Genomic DNA, 21,020 nt, shown 5'->3' on the forward strand with positions numbered 1-21,020 from the left:
GTATGGTTTCACAGCGTTAACCCAGAGGCCAGATCTAAAGGAGTATCGATTGCACTCCATAAACACTTAGTGCACACCATAGTCGACTCCTGTATAGACGAGCAGGGTCGTTATATATTTCTTAAATTGAAGGTCGCAAATTCGACGTTTACAATCGCAAACTGGTACCTACCTAACACTAATCAGATCTCTACCTGTAGGGCCCTTCTGACGCAGTTATCTGATTTTGCAGAAGGGACATTGGTGGTTGGCGGTGACTTCAATTTTACTCTAGACCCAGCCATGGACTCCTCCTCTGGACGAGGCAGTGTCCGCACCAAGGAACTTAGTGCACTAAAGCGGACTTTTCACGCCCTCCGACTGATTGATGTATGGAGAATCCTAAACCCTCAAGGTAAGGACTACACATATTATTCCCCACCACACAACTCATACAGCAGGATAGACCTTTTTCTGGTAAGCCACGGAGCGTTGGCTTGGCATCCCATTACAGAGATAGGGGAAATTTTTTGGTCCGACCATGCCCCAGTCTACCTTTCCCTTCAGGTACCCTCCCTCTCCCAGCGCTCATGGACCTGGAGGTTAAACAACAATTTACTCAAAGACAATCTCTGCCTAACGGAGTTGAGAGATTCAATCGACTCCTTCACGCAAATCCATAGTTCTGACCCAACTTCTCAGCCTACCCAATGGGAGACCTTGAAGTGTGTCTTACGTGGAATACTGATTAAGCACGGCTCTAGGATCAAGAGGGAAAGAGCTAAAGAGATTGATAACTTGTTAACACAGATCCATGAGTTGGAAAATACACATAAACTGACACGTACCCCCACAATTCTGGCTGACCTCGTCCTTAAACGAACTAACCTAAAAACCCTATTGGACCAGAAATTTCTCTACCATAGAGAGAGAGTCAAAAATTTTTATTATAATTCATCTGACAAATGTGGTCGTCCTTTGGCACGACTGCTGCATCCCCGGGCCAACACCTCATACATTCCATATATCAACACCAAAGGAGACAAAACATATGATCCAACAGAGATCCTGGAGGTCTTTCGGTCCTACTACAAAGACCTATATAATATTAAAGGGCAGTATGCAGAGCTCCCACCCACTGACCTGGCAGACAAGATCGGGAGATATATACAAGAGACAGCCTTGCCCCCCCTAGATAGCAATGTTATAGAGATCCTGGAGGAGGATATATCAGAATCCGAAATCTGTAACGCAATTCAAATTACTCCTTCAGGTAAATCCCCTGGCCCTGATGGGTTCACCCCGGCTTTTTACAAATTGCTTAAGGACCAATTAGCCCCGATAATGGCCAAAACATTTAATTCTATTGATGAAGACATAAAGCTAACCCCTCAGTCTCTGGAAGCACACATTAGCGTGATCCCCAAACCGGGGAAAGACCCATTATTAGCTGCAAGCTATCGCCCTATCTCATTATTAAACGTGGATCTAAAACTCTACTCTAAGATTTTGGCTGATAGATTGTCCCCTTTTCTGCCCTCCGTTATTAACACAGACCAGGTGGGGTTTGTCAAGGGCCGCGAAGCAAGAGACAATACAATTAAAACTTTGTCTCTTATTGCTAAAGCTAAAAACAATTCGATCCCGCTGGGTCTCCTAGCCATCGATGCTGAGAAAGCCTTTGACAGAGTCCATTGGGGATTTCTGAGGGCAGCATTGGGTCAGTTGGGACTGGGACCCCGATTTATACAGAAAATTGGCGCTTTATATGATAACCCAACCGCTAAGGTCAGGGTTAATGGGGCTTTATCCTCCTCCTTCGCTGTACGAAACGGGACCAGACAAGGCTGCCCCTTATCCCCGCTTTTGTATGTAGTCATCATGGAACACTTAGCTAACGCTCTCAGGGGGAATAGTAATATCAAAGGACTCAAGATCGGGGATGCCCATCATAAAATTGCATTATATGCAGATGATCTCCTGTTATACATCTCTCAACCTCATATATCGATCCCGTCTATAATGATGGAATTTGAACGATTCGGCCTCCTTAGTAACTTTAAAGTTAATCTATCAAAATCAGAAGCCTTAAATATCTCTTTGACCCAAACTGAAGTTTCCCGGGCAATGTCTAACTTCCCATTCAAATGGAGACCTTCGGCCATTAAATATTTGGGTATTTCAATCCCAGCGGACCTCTCCAAACTATATACACTTAATCACTTACCACTACTAGAAGGTACAATCAAGAACTTAAAGTCTTACGGGGGACTGAAATTGTCTTGGATGGGCAGGATGAATGTCATTAAAATGGATATCCTGCCACGCTTTTTGTACTACTTTCAAACCATCCCCATTTCTCCTCCCAGTAGTTTTTTTCGTACCCTTCAATCTGCTATTGTCCGATTCATATGGGGTAAAATTAAACCAAGAATCAACTTACGCACTCTTACCCTTCCAAGGGAGTGTGGAGGAGCAGGCCTTCCTAACTTCAGAGTCTACATGCAGGCTGCAGCCTTGACCCGTATATTAGACTGGCATTTCAACAGTGACTCTAAGCAATGGATACGGGTAGAGCAAGAAGGACTGGAGATTCCTCTCAAACACCTCCCTTGGATACCTCCTTCAGATCTTCCTAACGTGGGGATGCTTTCAAATTTTATCAAAGAAACGCTCAAAGTTAGTCACATAGTATCCAAAAAAATATCGCCTTCACAGTCAGTTAGTCCCCTCGCTTCCTTATTCTACACTCCATCATTTCACCCTGGATATAAACAGAGAAGCTACTTCGGCTGGAGGGCGGAGGAAGACATCCGCTGGGGGCACATACTGATTGATGGTAAATTACCCTCATTCCAAACCTTTCGGACACGGCTTCCGTCTAGAGGTTCACAATGGTTGGAGTTTCTCCAACTACGGGCATTTGTCTCTCCGGGGAGAACAGTTGATCGAGTCCGAGGCACTTGTAGTGCCTTTGAGGAACTGTTTACTAAAAATAGCCCGCCTGAACACACAGTCTCCCTTCTGTACAATATTCTTATCAGAGTTGGGGTCTCAGGCAAACGAGGCTACCAATTGGCTTGGGAAAAGGAGCTGAAGCAACACTTCTCTCCCGATGAGTGGAAGAAATGTTTCTTATTTACTCATAAATTGTCAGTCACGTGCTCTGCAGGGGAGAAAAATTTTAAGATTTTGACACGTTGGTACCAGTTTCCGTCTAAACTACATATTATATTCCCTTCAGTGTCTGCGATGTGCTGGAGATGTGGGCAAGATGTCGGTACTATGACGCATATCTGGTGGGAGTGTGATGGAATAAAACAGTTTTGGGGAAAGGTTCTTGCTAATTATCAGCTTATAACTGGGAAAGCAGTGAATAACTGCCCCAAGATAGCCCTCCTCTCTATGTTACCACACTCAATCGCTTATCATAAGAGAGACATACTCCGCTTCTGCCTGGCGGCGGCGCGCTCCGTCATACCTAGGTACTGGAAGTCCTCCACGATCCCTCCTATCTCGGAGTGGTACTCTGAAATGGCAAACATATATAGGATGGAGGAGCTCTCTGCCGACATTGCGGGCACTGGAGACAAATTTTGCAGGACCTGGGGAGAATGGATCCTATTTAAAGATTCTCCAGATTTTGTTAAACTGTTTTGATGGAGCCATAACATCTTATTAGATTGGTGGAGTAAAGCATGGTCAGGGATGAACCGGACAAGAATGTAGGATCACCTGATTCTCATACGACAGAGAGCGCCCCTCCCCCACCCTAATCAAATCAAACTACCTACCATTTTCCCTTGTGTGTCTGCCTTCGTCTTCCCAGCTTACTCACGCTGCTACCTACCTCTCCCCCACTTCCCCTTCTAATTCCCTCCCTTCTCCCCCCTTTCTTTCCTTATTTTTTTTTTTTTTTTCTTCTTTTCTTCTTCTCTCTCTCTCTCTTCTCTTCTCCTTCCCTTTTCCTGGGTTCTCGCTGGAATCCAAGTTGAAGAGGCTTATTGAGGATTATAGATGAAAAGTGCTCACTATTCGGTCAAATCGAGATCGAGACAGATTGAAAAAACATGATTTCTTTACTATGCAATTTATAAAAAGTTTGACATGTCAGTCATTCAGTTTCACATGCTGTTTATGTATAATATGATATGTTTACAATAAAAATAGATTGAACATATATCCTGAGTCATATTGCAAAGGATTGTTGAAAATCCACTTGTGACTTTTAGGATCGCTACTTCCAATAGGTGGCGCTGTGCTAGAGTTTGTCTCCTTTACTGGAGAGACAATTTTAATTTATATATTTTTTCTAACCATCTTAGTCCTTTAAGGAGCCATGCACTGACCTTACGACTGAACTCCCACCTACTACAATAACATATCTAACAACCTATATAGCCATTAATCTTACCAGATACTTTATATTGACTCTTGCAAGTACATCCATATTCTTTACCAATCAAATTCCAATCTTCATCGGCTTCGCAAGACGCGTTAACTGTGGCGGCATCTGGAAAAATACAAAATATCGGCAACTTTATGTCAGAACCGGCATGACATCACTTTCTGAGGGATGCTAATAGATAAAAACTCTTTGCTTAGTGGAATATCATTGATGGTCTCTGGATTTGTCCTATGAAATCCTCTGCACCGGATCCCCTCCTATGAGCTCTAGGGGAGGGCCATTAAGTGGCTCACACTGGATCACTCTATGTTTGTTTTATATGGTCGGTCGGAACGTAATACCACATTTCTCCTGCAGTTTCCACAGTGTGGGACGTGTGAGGCTGATTGTAGTTTTCCCCGGCGATCACAGCTGATGGACTTTCTTCTAATCCAATACCAAAGGGCATGAAGTCAAGAAGGTTTGGGTTCTCTTTGCATCCATGGGCCCTTACTGCAGTTACATCTCCTACCTTTATAAAATACACAACCAGTGATCGAGTCTTGAAAGAGACAACCCATAACTAAGGCTGGTGTGACACTTTTGATCTTCAAGGTCCAACTATGGCCTGCAATGTCTGGACCAGCATATATGAGGCTCTTTAAACCCAAACCACGTACAGGCGCTTGATGCACCCTTGCTGTTGACAAACATTAAGGGGGCCTTCCTATCTACTCGTTTTATCCTCTATCTCCACGTCCCTCCTTCTAAAATTGACATAAAGCCAGAGAAGAGCGGAGACAGATGGAAAACATGCAGGTGGGAAGGTGCACTGAACGGTTGGCCACACCAAGGGAGCACCAACAGGCCACCTTTATGTTTGGGTCATTAGACCTACGGCTGATCCAGAGATTGTCATCTGTATTTCGACTATGAATGTTGGCACCTTAAAACTGGCCTAAGACAGGCTTAAAACCCCAGACATTTCCCCATGGACTACCTTCTGGGAGAAGCTTTCTGCATAATACAATAAGTTTCATACAACGTAGATGTATTGTGAGGCTCCCGGATGGAAAGCAAAGATCAGTATGTGTTATTGATACCCCTGGTGAGTTACACCACCCAACACATAGTATTTGTTACCTACATGTACAGTAGGCCAAAGTGCAAGCTGGGGTTCCAGAAAGTTGGTATACATAGTATCCACTTGGACAAGCTTTAACCCGGATAGCTGATGACCAGTAGCAGCAGTTTCCACTCCAGCTGGCACAGGCAGTACGATTTACAACACCATCGCTCATTGTTGGGTGTACACCATACATCCACATTGGGGCATGGGTACCACAGCTTAATGGGGGCATACAAGTCTCCGGAATACGAGTTCCTCCACTGCCCACAAATCGATACCAGCCAGCTTTGTCATTGTCACAGGTAAATGAGTACGAACCGGCATAGGCAGATGAGACATAATTAAGGGTGCTTCTCCAGGGATCATTGAGAGTAGTATAGGTGGAGCATGGGTCTACACAGAGATAGGAGCCGGTGGTTTTTACACAGTCCATTCCCAGAGAACATACTGCTCGTGTACAGTCATTAACTTCACAATTATGCCCGTTCCCAAAGTATCCATAGGGGCACACACAGGTATAGTTACCAACGCTGTTCACACAGGTGGCCAGTGAGTGGCATTTGTTTAAGGTGGAGTTGGAACACTCATTGATGTCCACGCAGGATGTCGGGGAAGCGTTGTAGTAGCCGCTTGGACATGTACAACTGTATGAACCTATTTTGTTGTTGCACATGCCACCGGAGCAGCTGTTGGTCCAGTTATAGGCACACTCATCCACATCGGTGCAGTTAAAACCATCTCCGATGAAGCAGTCTTTACACAAGCATTGCAAGGAACCAAAATAGTCTTCACAGGTAGCATTGACGTGACACTTGGAGCAATTCGCTGTAAATTGACAAGAAGAAAAATTAAGAAAAACTTCCTTGCAAATATTAAAGTTAAATTATTGAAATCATTAAAGGGGTTTTCCAGTTGGTCTATTTGTAGGACCGGCCATAACTATCAGCTCCACACATGCTGCAGCGCTCCTACAAGTGGTGCGGACCCTTCAACCAGTTCATCGTCAGAGGTGCCATGAATAAGGCCTAGTTGGCGAAACACGTAGGACCAGCAAGGGTCTACCTATGTACCACGGCTTTGCTTTTAAAACAGTATTTCAATAAACTGGATTTTTACCACCTTTTTCCTGCCTCCATTGCTGGAACTATAACCCTTTCCTCTGAAAAAAAAACAGCGCCACAATTTTGCGACTTTTTGAGATAAAAGCATTCACGAATGAGTTTGGGCTTATTAGAATGACAGACCCCCACTGCCCCCTGTATAATATACAGTAATGGAAGCATTAGATTTACTTCTACAAGATTCCTGTACTCATTATGTCCCACCCCAGTGATACATATGTATATATAATCTAAATGTATGTATATATTGTATATATAAATATAGCTATATGTATAAATACATATATATATATCAATGGGGGGACATAATGAGTACAGGGTACTTGCGGAAGTAAATTCAATGTCATGTTAGGTATGGGGGAAGTACCAATCAAATGGCGAAAGGGAAAGGAAACCCTTTGTCTAGGGAAAGGGAAGATGGTGACTCCTGACCAAACCTACTGCTGGTCACCAGGGTCCCTCACCACCCTAGATAGGTTGCACACCTATGCACCGAACCGGATACCTGACCCTAGGTATCCCTAGTGCTGGGCCCTAAATAGGGAATTGATGGGATGAGCTCTTTGGCAATCCCACTAAACACTATAGAAGACACAAGGGGGACACACAGGGGGGAAAGCATGAACTACTTATCTAAAGATGACTCAGATAGGAGTTCAGCAGAGTTTTCAGCAATGATACCACAGAAGAGTACAAGCCACCTGCTTGCAACTAAGGCTTAAATAAACTGAAAAATATCACCAGCACCAATCCGAGGAAGGAAGGGATAATTAGGCACCAAGAGAATAGTGATCACCAACAGCTGGGTGGAAGGCGAGTTCCTGCTGGGTTTAAAAGGGGGAGAGATGAAAATCCAGCAGGAAAGCCTCGTATACCAATGAATACTGACAGCAAGAACAATGGAGAGTTAGAAAGCATTCTGTGCAGCCAAACGCTGTGACCTTCTATGGCCAGAAACCACATGACTGTCTGCCACCCATGACAACAATGCTTCCATTACAGTATACCATACAGTGGGCCATGAGGGTCTGATTCACAATTTACAGCCATTATTTGTCTTACTTGAGCAGGAGAGGACTAAGACAAGCATAAAAATAGAATAAATGCAATCAATTATGGAATAATTTGGGTAGGGCACATGCAAAAAACATTGTGGGGTAAAAAAATGCCATTTCAATACATAGGAACATGGCCTACTAGTTTATTCACATGTACTGTAGCTGTTGCGCTAGGTATGGGGAAATATCAAGAGAATGGCAAAAAGGGAGCAGAGGGTAGAGGGGAACCCTGTGTCTAGCGAGATGGTGACCTCCTGATAAAACCTACTGTTGGCCCCTGGCATCTTTAGATAGTTTACGCACCTATGCGCCGAGCCAGACACCTGGCCCTGGCTGACCCTGAACTGGGCCCAAGGTAATGGATGGATGGGATGAGCACTAGTCAACCCCACTAAGTCCTAACGAACATACATGGAAAACAAACAACTTATCTCCAAGAGGAAGTAGGGAAAGGAACTGCAACATACGTTTCTCCAGATTATTACAAGCCGACTGCTTTCAGTCATGAAACTAATTCTATCACCAGCAACATACCAAGGAGAAATGCAGGTATGCAAAGATACAGAGGGTGAGGGATAATGATAGCAGCTGAAAGGAAGAGATCACCGCAAGGTCCTAAAGGGGAAAGAGTAAACCCTAAAAGAAAAGACGCTCAAAACGCAATTCACACCACAGAGCAAAGGATGAAATATCAAGGGCAGTTTGTGAAGCCAAACGCAGCGACCTTCTGCAGCCAGACACCACAGGGTTGTCTGTCAACTGTTACACATTCATGCCAGTAGCATTTTGCAGTCCTCTTTTTCCTATATATTTTATTAGGATTGTTTTACAGTAGGAACAAAATTAAAGATTCCTAAAATGCCATTCACATACGGTCATCATTTGTACCGGATTCCCTCCCCCCCTTTGAGACACAAAAAAAAAATTGATAAAAATTGCACGTTTTAATGTGCAATTTCTGACGTATTTTTACACATACACAATTTACGCAGCAAAAGTATGAACAATGAAAGACATAAGTCATGACATGTATCAGGAAATAATATAGAATATAATATATACTCACACGTTGTGTTGAAGGCTGAAAAGAAAAAAAAAAAAGTATAAAGATATAAATTTTAAAAAGATTATTACCTTCTAAACCTAAAAGACACAATATTCGGGTAAATAAAGGAGTTTACCTTGTTTAGTAATGAATGAATGGATTAATTTAATTTTTAATCTTAATGATTTATGCAATGTAGTATTAAATTAAATCAAGAGAAAAGGCTAGAGGTGTAATACAAGACACAGCCTACAGACAGGAGGGGCGCTGTTTCTTGAAAAACTACAGCCATCTTTTTCTAGTCTCCTTAAAAGGGAATCTGTCAATAGGTTTTTGCCACATAATCTGAGAGCAACATAACATAGGGGCAGAGATCCTGATTCCAGCGATGTGTCACTTACTGAGCTGCTTGCTGTAGTTTTCACAGAAAATTATCAATAGAGGACAAGTAAACCTGCTGCCAGTTAGTCTTTCACTTTCATGAGCTCTGTATAACCCTGCCCCCATCACTGATTGCACAGTGCACACAAAAAGTTGCCTATCAGTGGTGTGGGCGGAGTTATACAGAGAACTGGTAGATCTACAGCAGATAAAACAGTGATTTTATCAAAACTACAGCAAGCAGCCCAGTAAGTGACACGTCGCTGGAATCAGGATCTCTCCCTCTATATCAAGCTGCTCTCAGATTGGGTAGGAGAAACCTTGTGGCAGACTTCCTGTAAGAAACAATAATTTACAGCTATTTGAAAATGTATCTCATACGTGTGAATCCTTCTACTCGGATGGAGTGGAGGCCTCCGGCATATACGACTACTGACCAGTTCCCATTAGGAGGTTTCTTCACCATAAGCACATATCCCCAGAGCTCTAGCACCGGTTTATCCATAGTAAACACTGTAAAGCAAATAGATAAGGTTTTAGTTACGGTAGTTGTCCTTTTAAAAAAAAAAAAACTTTAGATCTGTACCTAACAGAATTTTCCAGTACCTACTGATATACTAATTTTCAGATATTGAGGCCTTGGTCCTTAGAGCTCCACTTCTGGCTTGTGCTCAACACAGGAAAAAGCTTCCTGTGCTGTGCGTGAAGGGGGCTGGCTGACTGGCTCATTTTAATAGCTGTGTCTGCCCCTTTGTCTGTCAGGTCCCATGCAGAGCTAACATGGCCCTACCCAGCCCAATAATTCAAGCCCCCAGCAGTCTGCTTTACTTTTACCTGGTTATTACAAATAGTGGGGATCCAATGGTGGAAATTTGAAATTCCAGGTCAGTACAATTACTTGTATATTTGGTATTTATTTAAATGGTAAAAAAAATTTGGAAAATGTTTTTGTTTATCACTGTTTTATGAAACATAACTTATTTTTCTGACAATGGAGCTGTGTGAGAGTGTGCTGTTTTTGCATTGGGAGCTGATGTTTTTATTGATACCATTTGTTGTAATCGCTTTGCCTTTTTTTTTTTTTTTTTTTTTTTAAAGATGCACAATCAGAAATGTTTTTTTTCTAACTGTTAAAAGCATTTATAATTAATTTTATATTTTGATAGATCGGATTTTGACAGATGTGGTTATACCAAATATGCTTAGTTCTTACTATTTTTATTACTTTATATTTAAAGAAGGAGGTGGAAATTTTTGATTATTTTATTTTTAGAAACTTTTTCATTTTTAGTCCGATTAGACAAGTTAAACCTCTGACCGTTTGATTATTCCACCTACTGCAATACTTCTACACTGCAGTATCAGTATATAGTCAAATTGACCCTCTCTGATGAAGCACAGCTACTGTCTGTGAGGACTAAGATGGAAAATATTGGGGTCTTCAGTAGGTCCTAGACAGCTATTAGAGCTCATCACTAGGGATGAGCTGACCCGTGAAAGTTTGGGTTCGCCCGCACTTTAAGTAAAAATTTCTGTTTGGGACCCGGATTTGACCTGAACGCAATCCCATAGCCCCATATACATTGAAGGAAATAAGTATTTGATCCCTTGCTGATTTTGTAAGTTTTTCCCACTGATAAAGACATGAACAGTCTATCATTTTAAGGGTAGGTTAATTTTAACAGTGAGAGATAGAATATCCCAAATAAAATCCAGAAAATCACGTATTTTTTTTTTGGATATTCCATTTCTCACTATTAAAATGAACCTACCCTTAAAATGACAGACTGTTCATGTCTTTGTCAGTGGGCAAACTTATAAAATCAGCAAGGGATCAAATAATTATTTCCTTCACTGTAACTCAATAGGGACCCGAACTTTGGTGCTGTAAAATGACTGTAAAATGGTCTAGGGGGCTGCAAGGAAAAAGGTGGCAATATCCTGCAAACATATGGCTATGGAATAAATAAAAACACTGGCGTGGCTCCCACCAATTTTTGATAACCAGTGCAGGCAAAGCAGATAGCTATGGGCTGCAACCCCCAACTATCTGCTTTACCTTGGTTAGTTATCAAAAATAGAGGGGATCCCATGCGTTTTTTTTTAATTATTTATTTAGATTTTTTTGGCTCAGTGGTTAGCACTGCAGTCTTGCAGCACTGGGGTCCTCGGTTCAAATCCCACCAAGGACACCATCTGCAAGGAGTTTGTATGTTCTCCCCGTGTTTGCGTGGCTTTCCTCCCACAATTCAAAAATATACTGATAGGGACCTTAGATTGTGAGCCACAATAGAGGACAGTATTGCTGATGTATGTAACGCGCTGTGGAGTTAATAGCGCTATATAAATGAATAAATATTATTATTATTATTTTATAAAACGGCTTGGGATCCCCCCTATTTTTCATAACCAGCCAATTTAAAGCAGACAGCTGGGGGCTGGTATTATTAGGGTGGGAAGGTCCATGGCTATTTGGCCCTTCCCAGCCTAAAAATAGCAGCCCGCAGTCGCACTTTGCCCACCTCTTCCAGTTTACCCTGGTGTGGTTGCAATTGGTGTAATGGTTTATGGGGTTCATATCAGCTGTGAATTGACAGCTGACATCAAGCCCATGGGTTAGCAATGGACAGGCATCTATCAGACACCACCATTACTAACCTGGCAAGTATAGAATGAAAAAATCCCCACACATGTTTATACAGTATAATTCATCGAAAGTTACTTACAGGAAGGTCCGTTAACAGTCACATTATAAATAAGTCCATCTGTCGTAATCATAATTGAGGAGAAATTCTTAGAGACTGTGAAGCTTTCGTTGTGGTACAAAGCAGTGAAGTCTCCAGAGAAAAGTTGGTTTGAGCTGTTGGCGGGCATCGACAGGGTGTAATCCAAATAATTGAACACCTAGAAGATTGAGAAGTGTGATGGTATCACATGACAACATCTATAAATGTAGAGTCCGTCACCTACAGTCTTACTAACAAGACCACAAATGTTTTTTGTGTTGATTCTGCTTCTCTACAGATTATTCGGGGATTTTTACCCATAGTTGGCCAGTGGAAGCATCTGAAGGACTTTATGTCTCCCCTGATGGCATAAGATGGACCACCCAGTAACGTATAGTTGCCCATAGCCAAAGAAGTATTAAAAGTAACCCATCACTTAAGTGGATATGTCACTAGGTATCACAATACAAACTGAACACATTATTAAGTAGACCTGATGAAGCTGAAGTACTTACATAGACAATTGATATCACAATGGCTGTAAATTCCTGTTTGAAATTTAAATTCAACAGCCTAATTGATAAATCCTCAGTGTCCCTCCTTTCTGCTGCTGCAACTTCATGCAACTAGTCTGATTAACAGCTCTTCAGTGCACCTCCACCCTGCTGCTGAAGCTCCACATCCTAACCTAATTATGGGACCCTCAGTGTCTTATTATCTGTTCCGAATCTCCATTCTCTTAATTATTCCTCAATGTTTCTCCTGCTGCAGAAATCTCATGCTGCTCACTACAAGCTGCAGCTGCTAAACATGTTGGGTTGGAGGAGACAACATGGAATTCTTACTTTTTATCTGGACTCTTGAAATACTATTTGTAACGTCAGGGTTATACAGCCATTTTGATATTGATTTTCATAGTAAATAACTTTGCCTCATCACGGCTAAATGATCTTTTAAATAGTTTATACAGTTTGCATTGAGAAAGATCTAGCCAGGGACCAAAGTCAGTGACGAGACTAGTCCAGCGCTGCCCTCAGCTGCCTCTTCCAAGCTCTAGGTTATTGAGAGGTGACTCGCTGTGGAAGAGGCCTGTCAATCATCTTTAGCAGTGCTGTGATAAGTCAAAAGGGGGCAGCACCAGATTAGTTTGTCCTCCGGGTATGGTTCCCAGCTGGATCTTTAAAATATATTTTTTCTGAAATGCCACTGGTTGGCTCTCCAGTTTCTGGTTGGGTCTCCAGTTTTTGGTTGGCTCTCCAGCCTCTGGTTGGCTCTATAGTCACTGGTTGGCTCTATAGTCACTGGTTGGCTCTCCAGCGTCTGGTTTGATCTCCAGTCCCTGGTTTGCTCTCCAGCGTCTGGTTTGATCTCCATTCCCTGGTTTGCTCTCTAGTCACTGGTTGACTCTACAGTCCCTGGTTGGCTCTACAGTCCCTGGTTGGCTCTACAGTTCCTGGTTGGCTCTACAGTCCCTGGTTGGCTCTACAGTCCCTGGTTGGCTCTCTAGTCAATCATCTATGAGTCATGGCTTATCCTGTATAACGCTTTACAAACCATTACTTGATTCAAATTGATATTTGGTTGCTCACCTTATATAATTCTGAGACGCCAATTATATAAACATGCCCAAAACTCAATGTAGCAATATCTCGATAAATTAGAAAATCTGGACTATCTGTAGTATTGCACACTCCAGTGATCGCAAAGATGACCTGAAGGGTAAAATATCATAGCGGATATTTAGGAAAAAAGGCAAATACTTATGGAAAATAAAAAATAAAAATTAGATCAGTGGGTCCCTTAAAATCTAAAATGTGCTCCTGCTCATACTGATAACTCAGGCCACAACACTTCCCTAGCTCAAGATTAGAGGAACTGACACTAGTTGACTACACATCTTTATAATGTCATCCATACCTTAGATAGGTTTCTGCCGAATGATCATTTGGCCGACATTTGTCTCTCTTTTTGTACTCTGTTAAAGGGCCACTGCCAGACTCCTCTGGCAGCGCCTTTCACCCAAAAACAAAAGTATCAGCAGTTGGAAATCTAATGTGCCGTGTCTTGGTCTCCCACGACATCATCTGTCAGCGGAGAGTCGGGAGGCATCCTATACACATTAGACTGTCAGTCTTTCCCACCAGGTTTAGATGACTTTAGTCTAATGTGTATAGGTGTCTTAAGAGATGGAAGTATGATCCATGCACTGGTTTTCCTTATTTTTTTTCTCTATTGCAATTTTAAGTTTGTATAATTCATAAAGATACAATGGAATGATGATAGATATCACTGGTCTGTGTAAATCAGTCCCTTACAAAAATGTGCCAATGGGAGGTGGTGACATATTAAAATATTCACTAATTCCTGAAGATGGGATTTCATAATTTTCTGGGAACTGGAGCACATCTCACAAACAGCCCCCACATGCAGTCACCAGAGGGGAGGTGACTGGTGTTAATGAAAGATACACACATTTTTGCTTTGTTCAATGCCAGGAGGATACATTACAATGTAGGATTGTTCCATGTTTTTTTAAGAAGTACCTCCCCTTCATATATCTGAACCATTTCAGTCACCCACATGTAGTAATTTTTTTGTGTTTATCTTTTTTGTTTTATATAGTTGTATATGTTATATTGTATTGTTCCTTTTTGTAAAACCTTGTATATTTTTATAAACACCGCCTATTCTTTTGGATTAAATATATAGAATGTAATAGCTTTGTTCCTCTTGCTCTATAATACGCCAACTCGAAGAAGCCATAGGCTATCTTTAATTGGTGCCAAGTTGGCCTATATAAACGATTGGGGGTGACAGCTATTTATCTTTTTGGTGTTATTGTGGGGCTTTGCAGTAACCATACCGGGATGGATATATATATATATATATATATATATATGTGTATATGTATATATATATATATATATGTACACATATATATTCCAATTGTTGGAATCCGTTGTATAGGTATTATACGCTCACTGTGAGTTTCCCAATAATCGGAGTAGTGGTGGAAACAGTCACAGCTGCCTTCATTAATCATTACGTAATTGTCTTGACAATAGGGGGCAGCAGAGGGCTGTTCATGACAAATTGGTGGCAGCAGTGGGATGTCTCTGTGACCCCCCAGATGTTTGGGAGAGTGCCTATTTCAAGACAGTGCCTATTTCAATAGTTTATTCAGCACAAAGGATCCGATCTTATGGCATGATATCTATCTCATCACAAACATACCTTTGACTTTGTAGTGTTTATTAGCGAGCGGATATTGTTGACCAAGGTTGTATTTGCATAATCCAGAGCTGACGCATCAGTTAATACTAATATAATTGAGTTAGATGGGGAATTCATTAATGCCAATTCAAGACCCCTCATTGCTAACTCCGGACAATCACCACCTCCGTTCACTACCAGGCTGTTGAAGAAATCACCAAACTGTTGTTTTGAGTGTGTGAACCTAACAGGTCCAACATCTGAAGATGGAAGAAAGATTATCATTATATGCTGAAGTGTAATACTATATATTTTTTTTATATATATATATATATATATATATATATATATATATATACACCCATACACACAGTGTTATTATTATTATTATTATTTATTATTATAGCGCCATTTATTCCATGGCGCTTTACAAGTGAAAGAGGGTATACGTACAACAATCATTAACAGTACAAGACAGACTGGTATAGGAGGAGAGAGGACCCTGCCCACGAGGGCTCACAGTCTACAGGGAATGGGTGATGGTACAATAGGTGAGGACAGAGCTGGTTGCGCAGTGGTCTACTGGGCTGAGGGCTATTGTAGGTTGTAGGCTTGTTGGAAGAGGTGGGTCTTGAGGTTCCTCTTGAAGCTTTCCACGGTAGTGGAGAGTCTGATGTGCTGAGGTAGAGCGTTCCAGAGTATGGGGGATGCACGGGAGAAATCTTGTACACGATTGTGGGAAGAGGCGATAAGAGAGGAGCAGAGAAGGAGATCTTGTGAGGATCTAAGGTTGCGTGCAGGTAGGTACTGGGAGACTAGGTCACAGATGTAGGGAGGAGACAGGTTGTGCATGGCTTTGTATGTCATGGTTAATGTTTTGAACTGGAGTCGTTGGGCGATGGGAAGCCAGTGAAGGGATTGGCAGAGTGGCGAGGCTGGGGAGTAGCGAGGGGAGAGGTGGATTAAACGGGCTGCAGAGTTTAGGATAGATTGGAGGGGTGCAAGAGTGTTGGAAGGGAGGCCAGAGAGCAGGAGGTTGCAGTAGTCGAGGCGGGAGATGATGAGGGCATGCACTAATGTTTTTGCAGATTCTTGGTTAAGAAAAGCACGGATCCGGGAGATATTTTTGAGTTGTAATCGGCATGAGTTGAAGAGTGCATTTTGATATTGATTTTCATAGTAAATAACTTTGCCTCATCACGGCTAAATGATCTTTTAAATAGTTTATACAGTTTGCATTGAGAAAGATCTAGCCAGGGACCAAAGTCAGTGACGAGACTAGTCCAGCGCTGCCCTCAGCTGCCTCTTCCAAGCTCTAGGTTATTGAGAGGTGACTCGCTGTGGAAGAGGCCTGTCAATCATCTTTAGCAGTGCTGTGATAAGTCAAAAGGGGGCAGCACCAGATTAGTTTGTCCTCCGGGTATGGTTCCCAGCTGGATCTTTAAAATATATTTTTTCTGAAATGCCACTGGTTGGCTCTCCAGTTTCTGGTTGGGTCTCCAGTTTTTGGTTGGCTCTCCAGCCTCTGGTTGGCTCTATAGTCACTGGTTGGCTCTCCAGCGTCTGGTTTGATCTCCAGTCCCTGGTTTGCTCTCCAGCGTCTGGTTTGATCTCCAGTCCCTGGTTTGCTCTCCAGCGTCTGGTTTGATCTCCATTCCCTGGTTTGCTCTCTAGTCACTGGTTGGCTCTACAGTTCCTGGTTGGCTCTACAGTCCCTGGTTGGCTCTACAGTCCCTGGTTGGATCTATAGTCAATCTTCTACGAGTCATTGCTTATCCTGTATAACGCTTTACAAACCATTACTTGATTCAAATTGATATTTGGTTGCTCACCTTATATAATTCTGAGACGCCAATTATATAAACATGCCCAAAACTCAATGTAGCAATATCTCGATAAATTAGAAAATCTGGACTATCTGTAGTATTGCACACTCCAGTGATCGCAAAGATGACCTGAAGGGTAAAATATCATAGCGGATATTTAGGAAAAAAGGCAAATACTTATGGAAAATAAAAAATAAAAATTAGATCAGTGGGTCCCTTAAAATCTAAAATGTGCTCCTGCTCATACTGATAACTCAGGCCACAACACTTCCCTAGCTCAAGATTAGAGGAACTGACACTAGTTGACTACACATCTTTATAATGTCATCCATACCTTAGATAGGTTTCTGCCGAATGATCATTTGGCCGACATTTGTCTCTCTTTTTGTACTCTGTTAAAGGGCCACTGCCAGACTCCTCTGGCAGCGCCTTTCACCCAAAAACAAAAGTATCAGCAGTTGGAAATCTAATGTGCCGTGTCTTGGTCTCCCACGACATCATCTGTCAGCGGAGAGTCGGGAGGCATCCTATACACATTAGACTGTCAGTCTTTCCCACCAGGTTTAGATGACTTTAGTCTAATGTGTATAGGTGTCTTAAGAGATGGAAGTATGATCCATGCACTGGTTTTCCTTATTTTTTTTCTCTATTGCAATTTTAAGTTTGTATAATTCATAAAGATACAATGGAATGATGATAGATATCACTGGTCTGTGTAAATCAGTCCCTTACAAAAATGTGCCAATGGGAGGTGGTGACATATTAAAATATTCACTAATTCCTGAAGATGGGATTTCATAATTTTCTGGGAACTGGAGCACATCTCACAAACAGCCCCCACATGCAGTCACCAGAGGGGAGGTGACTGGTGTTAATGAAAGATACACACATTTTTGCTTTGTTCAATGCCAGGAGGATACATTACAATGTAGGATTGTTCCATGTTTTTTTAAGAAGTACCTCCCCTTCATATATCTGAACCATTTCAGTCACCCACATGTAGTAATTTTTTTGTGTTTATCTTTTTTGTTTTATATAGTTGTATATGTTATATTGTATTGTTCCTTTTTGTAAAACCTTGTATATTTTTATAAACACCGCCTATTCTTTTGGATTAAATATATAGAATGTAATAGCTTTGTTCCTCTTGCTCTATAATACGCCAACTCGAAGAAGCCATAGGCTATCTTTAATTGGTGCCAAGTTGGCCTATATAAACGATTGGGGGTGACAGCTATTTATCTTTTTGGTGTTATTGTGGGGCTTTGCAGTAACCATACCGGGATGGATATATATATATATATATATATATATATATATATATATATATGTGTATATGTATATATATATATATATATGTACACATATATATTCCAATTGTTGGAATCCGTTGTATAGGTATTATACGCTCACTGTGAGTTTCCCAATAATCGGAGTAGTGGTGGAAACAGTCACAGCTGCCTTCATTAATCATTACGTAATTGTCTTGACAATAGGGGGCAGCAGAGGGCTGTTCATGACAAATTGGTGGCAGCAGTGGGATGTCTCTGTGACCCCCCAGATGTTTGGGACAGTGCCTATTTCAAGACAGTGCCTATTTCAATAGTTTATTCAGCACAAAGGATCCGATCTTATGGCATGATATCTATCTCATCACAAACATACCTTTGACTTTGTAGTGTTTATTAGCGAGCGGATATTGTTGACCAAGGTTGTATTTGCATAATCCAGAGCTGACGCATCAGTTAATACTAATATAATTGAGTTAGATGGGGAATTCATTAATGCCAATTCAAGACCCCTCATTGCTAACTCCGGACAATCACCACCTCCGTTCACTACCAGGCTGTTGAAGAAATCACCAAACTGTTGTTTTGAGTGTGTGAACCTAACAGGTCCAACATCTGAAGATGGAAGAAAGATTATCATTATATGCTGAAGTGTAATACTATATATTTTTTTTATTTATATATATATATATATATATATATCTATATATATATATATATATACACCCATACACACAGTGTTATTATTATTATTATTATTTATTATTATAGCGCCATTTATTCCATGGCGCTTTACAAGTGAAAGAGGGTATACGTACAACAATCATTAACAGTACAAGACAGACTGGTATAGGAGGAGAGAGGACCCTGCCCGCGAGGGCTCACAGTCTACAGGGAATGGGTGATGGTACAATAGGTGAGGACAGAGCTGGTTGCGCAGTGGTCTACTGGGCTGAGGGCTATTGTAGGTTGTAGGCTTGTTGGAAGAGGTGGGTCTTGAGGTTCCTCTTGAAGCTTTCCACGGTAGTGGAGAGTCTGATGTGCTGAGGTAGAGCGTTCCAGAGTATGGGGGATGCACGGGAGAAATCTTGTACACGATTGTGGGAAGAGGCGATAAGAGAGGAGCAGAGAAGGAGATCTTGTGAGGATCTAAGGTTGCGTGCAGGTAGGTACTGGGAGACTAGGTCACAGATGTAGGGAGGAGACAGGTTGTGCATGGCTTTGTATGTCATGGTTAATGTTTTGAACTGGAGTCGTTGGGCGATGGGAAGCCAGTGAAGGGATTGGCAGAGTGGCGAGGCTGGGGAGTAGCGAGGGGAGAGGTGGATTAAACGGGCTGCAGAGTTTAGGATAGATTGGAGGGGTGCAAGAGTGTTGGAAGGGAGGCCAGAGAGCAGGAGGTTGCAGTAGTCGAGGCGGGAGATGATGAGGGCATGCACTAATGTTTTTGCAGATTCTTGGTTAAGAAAAGCACGGATCCGGGAGATATTTTTGAGTTGTAATCGGCATGAGTTGAAGAGTGCTTGGATGTGTGGCTTGAAGGATAGAGCAGAGTCGAGGGTCACTCCAAGGCAACGAGCTTGTGAGACTGGGAAGAGTGAGCAACCATCAAGTTTGATGGAAAGGCTTGTTGGAGGAGAGGAGTGAGGAGGAGGAAAGACAATAAACTCTGTTTTGTCCATGTTAAGTTTTAGGAATCGTGCAGAGAAGAAGGATGAAATAGCAGACAAACATTGTGGTATTTTGGTTAGTAGAGAGGTAATGTCAGGTCCAGAGAGGTAGATCTGTGTGTCATCGGCATAGAGATGATACTGGAAGCCGTGGGACTCTATGAGCTGTCCCAAGCCGAAGGTATAGATGGAGAACAGCAGGGGTCCAAGAACTGAGCCTTGAGGGACACCGACAGATAGGGGGCGAGATGAGGAAGTGGTGTGAGAATGGGAGACGCTGAAAGTTCGGTCGGTTAGGTATGAGGAAATCCAAGATAGGGCCAAGTCTGTGATGCCCAGAGATGAGAGAATCTTTAGTAGGAGGGAATGGTCTACTGTGTCGAAGGCAGAGGACAGGTCCAGGAGGAGGAGGATAGAGTAGTGTCGCTTGGCTTTGGCGGTTAGTAGATCATTGGTGACTTTGGTTAGGGCAGTTTCGGTAAAATGATGTGGTCGGAAGCCAGATTGAAGCCGGTCAAAGAGGGAGCAGGAGGAGAGGTATGAGGACAATTCAAGATGGACATGCTGTTCCAGTAGTTTTGAGGCATAGGGGAGAAGGGATATGGGGCGATAGTTTGACACAGAGGATGGGTCAAGGGAGGGCTTTTTGAGGATGGGTGTAATAGAGGCATGTTTAAAGCATGAAGGAAATACACCACTTGCTAGTGATAGGTTGAAGAGATGGGTTAGGGCTGGGATGAGGACTGCGGTGATGTTGGGGATGAGGTGCGATGGGAGCGGGTCCAGTGCACAGGTGGTTAGATGTGATCTTGAGAGTAGAGTGGAGAGATTGTTTTCTGTCATGGTGGAGAAGCTGGATTTGGAGGAAGAGGGATGAGTAGCTATGATGAGGGGCTGTGGTGATTGTGGGCCAAAGCTTGCTCTGATGTTGTCAATCTTCCGCTTGAAGAAAGAGGCAAAGTCTTCAGCTGAGATGAGAGGAGAGGGAGGTGGTGCCAGAGGACGGAGGAGAGAATTGAAAGTGTTGAATAGCTGTTTAGGGTTGTGAGAGAAAGAAGATATGAGGGATGAGAAGTAGGTTTGTTTTGCAGCAGTGAGTGTAGACTTGAAAGTGGTGAGGGACTCTTTATATGCAATGAAGTGCTCAGTGGAATGAGACCTCTTCCATCTGCGCTCAGCAATTCTGGAAGCCCGTC

General features: G+C 42.3%; 1 protein-coding gene across 1 annotated transcript in view; it reads right to left on the reverse strand.

Moving 5' to 3' along the window:
- LOC142245389 (uromodulin-like) overlaps window positions 1-21,020 on the reverse strand; it is a 50,453-nt gene that overhangs the window by 24,579 nt on the left and 4,854 nt on the right. Inside the window, exons 3-9 of the mRNA XM_075318052.1 lie at window positions 18,531-18,769; window positions 16,872-16,994; window positions 11,827-12,004; window positions 9,482-9,613; window positions 8,741-8,755; window positions 5,514-6,320; window positions 4,394-4,492 (exon numbers count right to left, since the gene is read on the reverse strand). Of these exons, the coding sequence (XP_075174167.1) occupies window positions 4,394-4,492; window positions 5,514-6,320; window positions 8,741-8,755; window positions 9,482-9,613; window positions 11,827-12,004; window positions 16,872-16,994; window positions 18,531-18,769 (1,593 nt within the window). The remainder of the gene's footprint in view (window positions 1-4,393; window positions 4,493-5,513; window positions 6,321-8,740; window positions 8,756-9,481; window positions 9,614-11,826; window positions 12,005-16,871; window positions 16,995-18,530; window positions 18,770-21,020) is intronic.

This window comes from Anomaloglossus baeobatrachus, chromosome 7 (genome assembly GCF_048569485.1).
Source record: "Anomaloglossus baeobatrachus isolate aAnoBae1 chromosome 7, aAnoBae1.hap1, whole genome shotgun sequence".
In the NCBI taxonomy this organism is placed as follows: domain Eukaryota; kingdom Metazoa; phylum Chordata; class Amphibia; order Anura; family Aromobatidae; genus Anomaloglossus; species Anomaloglossus baeobatrachus.